Below are 14367 nucleotides of genomic sequence, written 5' to 3'. Positions count from 1 at the left end.
AACAGTGCTAAGTCTGAAATGTGGCTTTTTGGTCAATGGGCTGTACCGTTGGGAACCGGAGAGAATACCTTAAGGTTAGATGAAATTAGAAATCAATTTCATGTCCTTAGAGAAGAGTGTGTGAGTGGATCCAAAATTTAAATTTTATAGGCTCAATATCTGAGTCTTTTAGTATTGAATTCATTATATTTTTAAAGTCATAGGTTCTTAACTACTATTTATTGCAATATTAATAAATTTATATATATATATATATATATATATATATATATTATGGTTCGTATTAAAAGTATTGGATTTAGATAAATATAGTATCATAAGACTAGATACGCCCCGGGGTCCATAGTCACTATACTCTGCAGATAAGTAGATATAGTATATTATAATCACGCTGAGAAAATGCTTAGCTGTAGTCAAAATTTTAAAAATTATATGTTGAAAATTCAATGACATAGAGTGAAAGACATAGTATATGTTTATTATTTGGACCTGAGTTACATAAACTACCATTGCAGATGCCTTGAGGAGCTTAGATCCGATCACAGATCAAAAGAAGAAATACTGTGGCTAGTTTTGCTTGTACCTCAGAGCATTTTTGGAGTACTCTGCATAATTGGATGCAACCTCTTATTTTTGTGGCTACCGATAAGAAGCTAAGGTACTTCTGCTAATTGCATTGCCATTCTTCATATTTTCATTGCTTCTACTCTTTCCACAACATTAATCATTTTTTTTTTCTGATTAAATTCCTTTTTTGTTTGTTTCTCTTTCATTTTTTTACAATATATGGTTAATTTTGTCAATGCATTCCTGTTTCTGTATTAATGTGTTCGGGTTCTTCTTCAATATGGAAAAACTTTATCCGATGCTGGTGGGAAGGAAGATGAATCCAAAGTCGCTTCTATTTTTAAAAAAGATGTAGGGAAAAAAACGACAATCACCTATGCCAAATGAGAAAAGCAGAAAAGTGGCAACTAGAGAGTTTTAAATCACTAACAAATACAGTAATGCGGTAAATATATGCAAGGAAATGAGTATATCGTACACATATTTATCACTTAAGAGATATAAATTCTTGCTTTAATTTCGTACTGTTAAGATTAAGTTACTTGTGCACAAATCATTTGCTATAACCATAGTAATATTCTGATTTGTTCTTTCTCTTTTCTTCTTTCTCTCTCCGCGGTGACAGAGGTGGCACCTTGCTCCAAAGCGGTGTTATGTGATAACAAACAAAATATGTATATATAAATAATAAATAAAATATTAGGTATAAATATAAAAATGGCATCCCTTGTTATTATAGTAATGTATTTGTTTGTTCAATTTTTCAACTGTTGATATCGCATGTCACTGCCTGTAAAATTGGGGGGGGGGGGGGGGGATAATCAGAAATAGCCAAATTTACAACTAGTAATTGAAAAATAGCCACAGTTTAAAACATAATCAGAATTTAGTCACTTTTTCATGTAAAGATAAAATCTTAACAAAAACACCTTTAAAAATCTGAAAAAAATTCTAGCATAATATGTTGGAGTTCAAATTTTTTACTTATGAGATTCCAACATAATGTGCTGGAATTTCATAATATGTTGGGAATTTATATGCAGAAACTCCACAATCCAGCATATTATGATGCAACTTTCCGTGTACTGGAGTTCCAACATAATATGCTGGAAGTTTATACGCATGAGCTCCATAATCCAACATATTATGTTGGATTATTTTCGTGTTTCAGCAAAATAATGGCTATTTTTCAACGACTTTGCAAATGCTGACTATTTTTCAATTATTAGTCCGAAATTGGCTAGACCGTGCTATTTTAACTGTAAATTTTGATCAGAAATAAAACAAAATTTTATAATAAATAAATTTTATGAAAGGAAGTTCTTGGCGATCGTAGGGCCTGATATATAGCTGTTTTCCTTGATCGTTCAATAGAAATTGGCTAATATATAACCACATAAGACCATACATATTTGCTTTAGGATAGATAGTTTTGCAACTATTATTTGCTAACAGCCATCGTGCAATCCACGTACTTAATTATCTTCTTGACCTGTAGCCTTTGTATGTGAGTTTTTAATTTTTCCTTCTTTTTACGGGCACCTGCAAAAAAAGTTGCTCATTTCGTTCACTTTTATCTGACACGTTTTGACTTTTCATGGTCCTTAAGAAATAACTGTCCTTAAGAAATAATAAATGAAATGCATAGTTTACCATGATACTCATATTAATTAATGCATATTTTTTTGGATTTGAGAAAATGATTTGAAATGAGTAATAAATACTGCGTGTATAACAAATTTTTTTTTTGTTTTCTCTTGATATGCGTAAAGTGACAAGTAAAAATAAAAATTTATTTTTAGTATACATGCTAAGTAAAAATAAACGGAATGAGTAATAGTCTTCGGTAATCTTTTCCTTCTTTGGACAATAATTTCTATTTTTAGTCCAATAGCTTTTAAAGAACAATGAAAAAAAGTTAACGCTTGAATTTGTTTGTTTATAACATTTGTTGAGTATAGCTTTTTCGCAATAATGCAAGTTCACGTGAAAAGTAATCCAACTCCTGGGAACTTTAATAGTCTTGATTTCATCAATATTCTTTTCATATCTTTCTGACAGTCAAATAAATTATTAGACTTAGAATGGTCATTAGCAAGTTCAAACTGCAAGATTATTACCAACAAATTGTTCTAATTAATTTTTTTATAATGCTCAATATTTTATTATTCCAATATTGTATATGCTTAAACACTATTTTATTTTTTAATTTATAAATAAAACTTATTTATTCTATAGGTAAGTCCATAATATAAATTAAAAATATAAAAGTATCATAATATAAAAAGTTTTAAGAAAAATAAAAAAAAAAAGTTGATAATTTAGATGGTAAAATAGGTATTTGGCAATCAAAATTTTGAGAAATCTAGTTGAGTAATCTTCTGAGTGCTATAAAGTATAGTTGAGTGACTTTGTTGTTACAAACGAAAGAAAGTTAATTTTAGTAGAATATTTCGAATAGTTTAATGATCATTTGAGCAATCAAATCTAAGTAATTATATTGCTTGAATCCTTCAAAATATTACCTCGTTCGGGTCAAATTCTTCAAATATTATGCATGTTCAAAGATGGAGAGTACCAACATAATATTGCCTTATACTAGAAACAGAAAAATCTAAGATATCAGATGTAATAAAAACATTTTTTGGACTTTAGGATCCATGTTTGTACTATGTATTTTAATATTAGGAATATGAAGGATTAAAAAAAATATGGGAACATCACATGTGGAATCTCCACACTCGACATAGGAAGTAGAATTTTTATGTTTCATTTATGTCTATGACTGATCTCACCTCGTGATCATACTATTTTACTGTCATTAGTTGATATTGACCTAATTACTCTTGCTAATTAAGGCACCAACTATAAAAAATATATATACAAACTTGATTACTTATTTTGAATAAAAGATGAAATATTTTACTCAACTGCTAACCTACGCCCGATATTGAAAAGAAAAAAAAAAGAAAGTGAAAGAAAAGAACGGACAAAAAAATGATGCTTCTCCTTGATCTAAAGTTACTGTGGTAAGCACATGGAGTTGCAAAATTGATATTAGTAGTAAGATGTTCCCTTTCCTACTTGAGCAATCTACAATCAAAATAAGGCAATAGTATACCGGAGTTAGTGGTTGAAAATAACATAAACGCTAGATACTTTCTTTGAATTTAATTGCTTAATTTTTTTATGGATAAAATTACTCGGTAATTGTACGGGTAAAAAATAGCAGGTGGACCAAAATAACATACTCGGCTTTTTTGCCCTATTATTTTGGTCCAAAATTAGTGACCTTTTACATAATCAAGAATGAATTACTTTATTTTTTAAAAATTTGCCCTTATTTACACATTTCAATGTGTCAAGTTAATAATATGCAAATTTTAATTATGGATAATTTAGTCAAAATACCTTTTATTTTTATTTTTTTAGGAGTTAGTATTTTTTTATGGGATGTGGCAAAGGTCAAAACGTCACTTATCATGTACCGGAGGGAGTAAATGTTGAGTATAGTTTCTTTCAATCTTCCCAAATTTTGATGAATATAGTTATTAGACACTAATATCGGTGGAAAGTAACCTATACTCGATAAAATAATTAACGTACATACAAATTGACAAGCCACTAAGAAAAAATAACATTTGACAAATGAGGGATGCGATGGGGTAGTGATAGGACTAGTAGTATAGTATTGTCCACTGACAACTCAACGGGGGCAGATCATAATTCTGGCAAAGAGGAAAAAAGATTATGCTGGATCCAAGACATGAAATTGGGCATGGAATTTACGACAATTCCACAGGAAGGGAAGATGTTTCACTAACTTAGATTCTGCTCGAGAGGTCTCTGTCTATTGTCACATCTCTTACATTCCCTTTCTTAGCTCTCTGCTTTCATTCTTGTGCCAACTTTATTTTATCCCCACCAAGAACAGTCACCCCCCAAAAAAACCAAATCCTAATTACCTTTAATTAATTCATAGCACCTTTTTTTAAGGCCAAATCTTCAACTACTTTCAGATATTCCATTTGTTTTCTCCTCTTTCAACTCTTGAAACTAGAAAAAAGAAAGAGAGAGAGAGAAAGAACATGTATGGATGGAGAGAGGGGATGAAAAAATAGGGATGAAAATAAGGTAGTATGCTAATGACGGGTTCAATTGAATGCATAACTTTCGACACGAAATAAAAATTTATGTATAAAAATTCGTTCAAATTGCCAAAATAATAGATATGAACCCATAAGTCCATAACTTCAAAAATATAATGAGTTCAATATTAAACCTTTAAAAGTTGAACTCATTGAGTTTAAATTCTGGATCCGCCTTTGATTAAAATAGAAAAAGTATGAATTTAACTTCTATACACTTAGGTTATTAGACTTATCATATGTCTATACAGTGATAGTCTAAGAGAATTTTTCACTGTTAGATCATATAAATGATAACTGCATGTAATGTCCATAAAATTTTGGATTACTAACATAACACATAAGAAATATGTTATTTATTACAACAAGCTAAACATATCAATAGGGAAAAAAATATATAGTTATTGCTGTCAGCAACCAAAGACCATATTTCAACTAATTAGGCGTGGGGAAGACAGATTGCCCAAAATAGTTGGATTTGTAACTGTGTGATGAATTTTTTCACCAAATTCCATAGCAAATAAGCCCTCTCTACTTAGGTCTCAGGCTGTCAAAAGTGAGCAGTAGTTTTCCCCCCATATTTCTTTGATGGTTAAATTTTTCTACCTTGTCCGTTCTAAATACATCTCTCTACTCCAATGTACTTAAATACGCCCACAGTTATATAATACTGCATCAATTTCAATTTAGACGAGTTAGTTTGACTTGATACAAAGTTTAAGAAAGAAAAAAAGATTTTTGAATCATGTGTACCTAAAAGCTTAAGCGATAAAAGCTTTGTGAGACCATAATATTTGTGTGACTACAAAAACTTCTCATTAAGGATAAACTGGATAAAATAAAAAGTTAAGAGTTACATTGCTTCTAAATATAAAAATATGTCATTCTTTTTGGAACGGACTAATAGGGAAAATGCGTCATTTTAAATTGAAATAGGAGTAGTTTTAACAAGTTTAATTAAAATATTGAATTGACTTCATTATTTTTTTGACAATCAAGAGTTTGGCCATTTTTTAAGGCGAGTTAGGATTTTTGGGTTGGGTTAAGGGTGAGTTTATTTAATTGGGATCATGGTTTAAAATTTGATCAATAAAAAGTTGTCACGTGTAATTTAAGTAAACCTTTTTTTATTTGGTATTGACCATTAGTCGTAGGGGCATAAGTGAACTAGAAAGATAACGGTGGAGGCATTTTTGGCTCAATAGATGGACGAAGGGTATACTTATACCAAATCGAATAGTCTGAGGGCAGTTTTGGTCTTTTTTCGTTAAAGATATTAGTGAGACGAAAGAGATAGTAAAGTAGTAAAAAGAAAACAAATTAAATTACGTCACTTCAAACTTTAAATGTCAATACTTTAATAAATTTAAAAGTTGCTCGAGTAATTGTATAAAATTAGAAAGTGGTCAATTGTGAATATTTGGTACATTCCAAATAAAAAATAGTTCTATATAGATGGAGACGAGGGAGCACTATTTATTGTACTTTTGGAACCATTTAAGAGTCAAAGACGCTTCCAAAGTCACACCATACCAAATCCCATTAGCTGATCTGTCCTCCATTGTTGTGCCACTCATTTTCTCTGCACATATATATACTATGTGTGTATCTACATTTATATATACTTAGTTGTTTGTGTGTGTATATATATATTTTTAAGTCATTAATGATCATTGTTTACACGGCTGGTTTCACAGGTTATTATCATCAATAAAGAGATATTATTAAGAAGGTGATATGGATGTATACCCATCTCCAGTAGTTGCACGTAATAAGGGTGGTGGGAACGTGAGTATTCCATCAAGAAATGGCGCAATGATCACCGCCGTGAAGAACCACCGGCATGTGGTGGCCGTCGACGATGACGACGACGACGCCAGCGACCAAATCGAGTGCACGGGAAAATCCTGCAAGTCATGTACAGTTGGAGTGGTTGCAGATTGCGTGGCATTATGTTGCTGTCCTTGTGCAGTAATAAGTATTTTAGGACTGGCATTTTTCAAGATTCCGTGGATAATGGGTAAAAAAATCTTGGTTAAAGGGAAAAAGAAAAGCAGTAAAAAGTTGGAGAAAAAGAAGAAGAAAAAGAAGGAAATGGAGAAGAGTTACAGTTACCGTGATTGTGTGACGTATGAACTGGACAGTATAGATGGAATATCAAGAAGAATAAAAGTATTTGAAGATGAAGAAGAAGAAGAAGCAGAAAAAGAAAGGACGAAATGGGGAATAGTAATTGGAGAAGAAGAAGAGTTAAAAGACAAATTTAGTGGGAGGTTTATTGATGCAGAAGAGGTTTGGTTTGAGTTGTATGAATTTGGTCATTTGGGTTTTGGTAGAGTTTCTTTCACTGGAATCTCACCTTCTTCTGCTAATAGGTCATAAGTTTTTGGCCAACTTTTATCTCCATTTCTGTAACCCAAAATTTCATCATTGTATTGTGAAGGAGAGGAAGAGAGGTAAGCAAGAATATTACTACTACTAGGTTTCTTGTTTTGTGAATTAATTGTACAGTTTAGTTGTAGTCGTAATTTTAATTATTATGACTTCTTGTGATCACAATGCTGATATTGCTTCATTTTTCTTGATACACATTAAAGTCTATCGTTAGAGGTGAATATAGAATTTAAACTTTTACACTTTTAAAATTCTTGCTTATTCATTTGAAATTATGAGTTCAGAATTTAATCTTTGTTTGACAATTACTTAGTTTGGTTGAAATCAATGAAATGTGTTCCATCCCTCTGTGGACCATTGGGTTGCACTTAATTGAGAAATGAAGCTAGGTTCAAACACCTAGCTGAAATAAGTATTTGATAAACAGGTTAAATTTTTACTCACATCGCATATTTACACTACATCAATAAATATAAAATATTTGTCTTGCATATATACTTTTTAACATTTAACTATGATTAAGTGATGTACATTTTTGCTTTAATTTATCAATTCTTAAAGTTAATTAATTAGTTAGGTCTTAATAAACTTCATCATTATATTTGAAACAATAGGATCATCAAAGCTATCTAGTTAAATCATAGTATTATGTATTTTCTTTTTCACATTTAAGAGAGCCTCTCTTCGTTTTTGTTATTAAACACCATTTTCGTTTTTTAATGAAGCCAAACCTTCTCCCCTTATGGTTTTAATACCCTCTCCTTTTTATCTAGATTCTCACTTTTCCTCCTCCCAACAACTCCATATTGTTAATATGCATTCCTCAGTTTCCTTTAAAATGCTTAATTATTTGCATCAAATTACAAATTAGATATGAATTAATTGGGCAAAGGGTGGGGATGGAAGAGTTGCATAGCATGATTATGTTTTTTAGCACAATAAATAATCAGATATCTTTTTTAAGCTTTTGATACAAAAAACAAAAAAAGAACTTATTGCATTTGGTAAACATTATGGGAAGAAAGGGTCCCGAGGACCTCCATTTCCACCTCATCTCACAAAATAGGCCAAAATTGTAATTGATTAATTACTTGGTATTTCCTTGTTTGGTAATGCAAATAAATATAATATTCCAACATTATTTTCCCACCTAAAACAAATGGGGATCTCATCCTTAACATAATGAACCTACCTTAAGTTATGTGGGTTTAGAATAGCTTTCTCCACATCAGAAGTTGAATAAAAAATGTCCATAGAACTTTAGAAAATTAATATTAAAACTGCAGTTTATTTTTTATAATCTATAGCTTTCAATTGCACTCACCAATCAAAATAATAACGAATTCTGACTCATTATAATAACAGAAGACGTGTGGCCCTCTTATATCATTAGTGCTAAAGTTGTTCTAGTTTTCTTAAGACGGAGAGATTATAGAATACCAGCTACGAAGCAATTTAATTTAATTTTTTTTTTCATTTTCCAAATCATTTCTTCTTGTACTCTTTGATAGTTATTTCTTCCATTTAACAAATTTAATGTCTCGACCAAAAAGAACAGAAAAGGCAAAGAAGAAACATTAATCTGACCCAAGAGCTTATAGATACTTGGAAATAAAATATGGGTATCAGGACTTTCCTCAATGATATTTTACTTTTGTAGAGGGGACGAGCTAAAGTAATCATACTTCGAACAATAATGTCATGAGATTTAATTTTGGTGGTATTTTGATCATTTCAGTTCAATTGAACCTTTCCTGCTCTTTTGTTAATACTACTACTTTTTTGAAAAATAATGTAACTTGAAATGGAATGAATATCTGTTACAAAGCTATTTTAGTCCAGGAACAAAAAGTTCCCACTCCTAGTATGGTAGGATCATTGGGAATTTGGGATCCCTCAATTCTTGAATCTTGATTAGAAGTCTTGAGTTCAAGCTTAAACTTCTTGGTCGAAAATGCTTTACTCCCTAGTGGGCCTACCTAGAATAATCTTAGATTAATCGGACAAATGAGCTTTCAACACCGAATGGTAATCAAGCTACAGCTTGAAGTGCTAAAGTTGGTATTAAGATTAGCAGAATAGCTATGGAACTTCTACATCTTCACACCCACAATGTGTATCCATCTTCCCCCAAAGCAAAATTTATAAAGAAAGTAATACTGACGATTTTTGGGGCGGGGGGGGGGGGGGGGGGGGATTCGATTTGTTGGATGGTATTTGGAAGCAAAAGTAGCAGTGTAACTTGTTGGAGAAAGCACAATCTTTCTTATCATCTCTTTCCCTCCTGTTCTTTTGATGTGATCAACCCCTTAATCCTTTTCTACTGCCACCACATCAAGTAATTGTGATTCATATAAATCACACAATATATATTCTACACTACTTTAACTTAATTGGAAATAAGCTGAAATCTGGGGTTTTCGGGGGAACTGTAAGCAAGTTTGGTGCCAAACTTGATGAATGCCCTCTTATCACAATTTAGTTCACAAGAGAATCCTCAAAACCCTATAAATAACTGGAGTAATTGATGTAATTGGAAATTTTGATTTGTGACTAAGTTTTTCCTCTACCGCTTTCCTTTTGTAGTCTGAAAATTCATTGTTGTGAGATATTCAAAGCACGTTTATATTCGAAGTTTGAACAAAGTAATAGCATCTGATGTGAGATGTGCTTGGAGCTTTGAGCATGCATCTTTAGGAACACAATAGTTTTTCCTCAAAATCCGTGCTTACTACTCTGTTCGCTGAACTTCAAGATAGTTCTAAGCTTAGCAAAAATGCAAGTTATCACAAACATGCAAATCGTGGGCTCAGCAAATACCTAGAAAACAAAGTCCAGCCCTGCAATCACCAAGCAATATACAAGCTACTCTCTACAAACGCAGAAGAGGTATCTTTTGGCAAAATATACTTCGACTGGACTGTTCCCTCAAGCAGAGGGTGGGACCATTTTTACTTTTTCATTTGGGGTTTTGGAGAAAGAGGGGGGGGTTGAAGATGGAGGCATGAGGCTGCAGATTCAGGTAATCCAAAACCAGCCGCAGTTCCTAAATCTAATACTATCATCAGTAAAGTACATGCAACTGTATAGTAATTTGAGCAAATCAATTGTATAAAGCTAGCATCCTATGCTCCTACTTCATACATGAACCTAACAGAAAGTATCCTAATCAACATAAGCCGGACCATATACTAACACTATCAACAAAAGAAGATCCAAGTTTAACCAACCAGCTTCACATCCTACAAAACAGTTCCCCTATGGGTTTGTTGATGTCACTGCACTAACCTTCTCCAGCAAGCCTTTTATCTCACCCTCCAACTCCGCCTTCTCCTCTGTCGTAATCTTACCATTGCATTTTTCCAGGATTGATGACATCCCCTTCAGCTTCTGCTTGATTAGTTGCACCTGTGACTTCCCCTTAGCTGATCTCAGCGAAGAAAGTGGAATCTCGGAGTTTGAGGGATAAATGATCCTAAAGTTAACTTGGGTAGCACCAAAAGGACTTTGCTTTACCGATTCTTGGAAGGCCTCTTCAGCATCTGAACCACGCATGTAAACAACTTGAACAGAGTTTGAATCATGTAACACTTTTGTTTCCTTTTCATTCAGATCCCCAAACTTGTTATATATTTGGATAACTTCGTCATCTGACGGCAAAGAAAAACCAGCTGAGAATGTCACCATCAGAATCACAGGTGAAGTTTCTGTACCAGCTTCCTCATCTACTGTTCCCTGACTAGACGGCCGAGATTTTCTCTTCTTTCCTGTTTTCACTTTGTGATATTGCTTGTAGTTTGATCCGTCCAGATAGACTGAGTTCCTGAAGGTGGAGATGAAACCTCTGGTCTTCTCAAGAGATCTATTCTTCAAGAAAAGAGGGTTGACAGCAGTAGACTGAACCTCAGAGAGTACCTCATCGACCGAATCGATATCCATCGTGTCAAAAGTCATGTCAAACCGTTCAGCCTTTTTCTTCTTTACAGCTTCATTGCCATTGGTTGCAGGGGAAGATAAAATATGCCGAGCAGCATTTGCCATCCGCTCACCAATCCTGGTTATCTCAGAAATTTTCTGAGATTCTGCTTCCAGTTCTCTCTTCAAGTTTGGTTTTCCTGCAGTCAACGTAGGGCTCATATAAGGAGGTGATAAATACTTGCTCTTCTTTCTTTCCCTTGACAGAGGGCCCCCATTTGTGTCCTGCTGGTCACCAATTTCATCACGCTCAGGAATTGAAACACTGAGGTTCTTTGTTTTAGCCAAGTCAGTGTCACCGGGTTTGTTGCCTACCCTCTTACCAACTTTTTCATCGACACTCTTAGAACTGCTAGTGTGACCTTTAGCTTGCTCACCAGACTTCCTCCTCCTTTTCTTCTCAGGCGTTTCAACAGGCGAAGGTGTAGAATCTTCCATAAGTTCAGCAACACTTTTCTGCTTTCTTTTGTGAGAGATCTTGTCACAAGCAGTCAGAGGGCCCTTTGCAGGGCCAGATTTTGGAGTTTCTTCTTCTGATGGACCCAGAATAGGAACCTCGATAGGTATGCTAAAGTCATTTGCATCAACAACTTGATCCTTCTTGTCCTCAAGGCCTTCAACTTGCAGGGGTTCACAATATAGAGCCAAAGGGCATCCACATGTAGCACGATAAAAAGCAGATAGCCAACTTTTCAAGACAGCAAACTCAAGTATATTGGAATTAGAGTTTGTTCGTGCATAATGTTTTAGAACTTTAAGTATTCCAGCAGGTTCATACTGAGAAAGTAATAGTCTGACAGTTTCTCCTTCAGGTAGTCGAACTCCCTTTTTAATTCCAGCATTCACTGCCAATGGCCAACTGAGTCCACAACGACTCTCTTCAGAGATGCATTGGCAAGTCATACCAAACTCCACAAGCACACTAATTTCATCCAAGGCCTTTTCAACAGCATATAAGAAGCTCTTGGAAGCGCTCTGCTTCGACATTTTTTCAAAGTTGTCCACAAAAGGCACCAACTGCGCAGGGGGGCACCAAGAAAATGAGCCATCTCCAAAGTATGCAACTAGCAATCGACCTGTTTGACTAAACTTCAAAGCAAAGTCCGAGGCACAGGAAGCATCATAAATACGTCCTGGCCACCATGGATGACTCTTAATCTTGCCCCAAACAAAATCACCCACAGTATACACATGTTTTACACTCCTTGCATCTTCCCCAGAATTATCATCTTCTGTTCCCCCATCAACCATCTCATTTTCCATTTTCTCAGTTTCATTCTCCTCTACATTCATTCCCTTAAACAAATGCCCAGATCCTTGCTCTTCTTCTGTCCCTTGACTACCCCGCTCTGTACCACTCCTCTCAACGTCTTTTCCCCCATCAACAGCATCAACCATCTCAGTTTCTGTTTGCTCAGCTCCATTCTCCTCTCCATTCATTCCCTTACTACCACACTCTTTTAAACTCCCATCAACATTTTCCAGTGACCGATGAACTTCCACCAAAAGAGAAATTCCATCACCATTGAACTTGTTCCCAGTCGCAACAACTGGCCCGGTAGTAGCACCAGTATCCGCATTTCCATTAACATTCAGCTGGTGATCAACTTGAGAAACCCTAGGAGCCTTATCAAGCAACACATGTACAGGGACAGAACCAGTATCAGCCATTAGGGTTTCAGAATCAAGTGCTTCAGCTGCCAACCCAGCTAGGGTTTTGGTTTTCTCTGTGTTTTGGTCCATCGACATATCAAAAAAATATCACATAAACTTATCCACTTCAGTTTTGTGGTGATTCAATTCTGCAAATAAAAAAGAAATTACACTAACCTAGCTTAGAAGAATTCCCAAAAACTACAATTACAGACATAGAGATATAAAACACCATAAAGATTAAAAATTAAACATTGCCATAAACCTAGGGTTCCAATTTCCCGTACTTAAAAGGCATATATACATATAAAAGAAAACAGAGAAACGAATTAAAAAAAGAAGAAGATAACTTCGAAAAAAGGAAGGGGAAACGAAAAAAACCCAGAAATTGCCCGTACCTCTGTTCTTTCAAAAGAGAGAAATTTTGTAGAGAGAGAGAGAGTGTGTGTAAATGAGTTCTGTGCGTTTGTAAAAACCGCAGAGTATATAGGGTGCTTGTCTTTTTGTTTTTAGCTTGGACTCTGGACAATTGTACAGTTTGCTAATTTTGCGTTCCTATCTTCTCTCTCTTTTTCATTTATTTCTATCGTCTAAAGAGATTAGCTGGACGGTTGAGATCTAATTCCCAGGCGGTGGGCCGTGGGTGAGACTTAGAGCTATTTTTATCTCCTATGCAGCTACAGTAATTTCTAGGGATCTCTTTGAAATTTTGAATCATCACCCCTTTACCGCTCTTTCTTTTTGGCACCCCTTTGCCGCTCTTGCTGATAATTTTTTTTAGAGTAAGTAATAACGAATTTGTGAACTCTTAGAGCAAAATAAGGCTATTAACCAATGTGTTAGGAGACAATCTTTGTTAAGTGATAGTCATTTTTTCTACTTATTCGATTTCTCACATAATATATATATATATATATATATATATATATATATATTGTAAGATTTTTCTTCGAATCGGTATCGCATTACAGCACTTCATTGAACGTGTGTTCGCCTCTGCCTTCTGGAATAGCTATGTTCCAAAAGTATTTTTTTTCTTTTGTCCTAAAATGTTCCAAAACATTTGATAATACTCCTATAATTAATTTAATGCTATTTTATATAGTAATAAATTTATAATTTTCTCCATAATATAAAATCAAACAGTTGAACACTCTATATCTTTTAGAAGAAAAAATACCTTTTAATTGATTAATGATTTTTCTAATAAACTAACAACAAGTACCTTAATACTTTCGTGTACTACTATTGTTTTGGCTAAGTACTACGTATTAGTATAACAAACAACTCAAACTAATTAATCTTTTAAACATTGTCTTCTAATGAAAACAAAGTAGTTTGGACAGCAATATTGAGTCGTATTCCTATTAAGTGACCCCTTCTGTTTACATATGGTTTCATAAAGAAAAGATCAGAAGTATCACAGAAAGAAAAGCTAAGGTGCAACGAGAGAGCAATGGCAAAGTGAAAAAACTTACTCACACACCCGATATTCGTATCAAACATTTAAATTTAGAACATGTAAATGAAGTTCTCTTATAAAAGACGCACTACTCTATACTTATAAATATATACCAGGTAACATATAGTATTAAAAATTAATTTTTTTTGTTACAAGTTCAAACTCTGT

General features: G+C 33.8%; 2 protein-coding genes across 4 annotated transcripts; one reads left to right on the top strand and one right to left on the bottom strand.

The window, feature by feature from the left end:
• The first annotated feature begins 535 nt into the window (after positions 1 to 535).
• LOC104110834 (uncharacterized) lies at positions 536 to 7302 on the top strand. Of its 3 annotated transcripts, none has more exons than XM_009620393.4 (2): positions 536 to 658; positions 6413 to 7302. In XM_009620393.4, exon 2 carries the CDS (start codon positions 6453 to 6455, stop codon positions 7095 to 7097), a length of 645 nt encoding a protein of 214 aa, XP_009618688.1. In that variant the 5' UTR covers positions 536 to 658; positions 6413 to 6452; the 3' UTR covers positions 7098 to 7302. The 3 variants fall into 3 exon arrangements, with proteins under 3 accessions (XP_009618688.1, XP_009618687.1, XP_018631353.1); XM_009620392.4 differs by lacking the exon at positions 536 to 658 and adding an exon at positions 6190 to 6316; XM_018775837.3 differs by lacking the exon at positions 536 to 658 and adding an exon at positions 6227 to 6281.
• A 2797-nt stretch (positions 7303 to 10099) lies between these two features.
• LOC104110833 (PWWP domain-containing protein 6) lies at positions 10100 to 13270 on the bottom strand. The gene is made up of 2 exons (XM_009620391.4): positions 13136 to 13270; positions 10100 to 12886 (listed from the first exon to the last, which is right to left on the bottom strand). The coding sequence occupies exon 2, from the start codon at positions 12831 to 12833 to the stop codon at positions 10368 to 10370; it is 2466 nt and encodes an 821-aa protein (XP_009618686.1). The 5' UTR covers positions 12834 to 12886; positions 13136 to 13270; the 3' UTR covers positions 10100 to 10367.
• Between the last annotated feature and the right edge of the window lie 1097 nt (positions 13271 to 14367).

This window comes from Nicotiana tomentosiformis, chromosome 2 (genome assembly GCF_000390325.3).
Source record: "Nicotiana tomentosiformis chromosome 2, ASM39032v3, whole genome shotgun sequence".
NCBI lineage: Eukaryota > Viridiplantae > Streptophyta > Magnoliopsida > Solanales > Solanaceae > Nicotiana > Nicotiana tomentosiformis.
The sequence above is the reverse complement of the archived record's forward strand: the minus strand, read 5'-3'. Positions and strand labels throughout refer to the sequence as shown.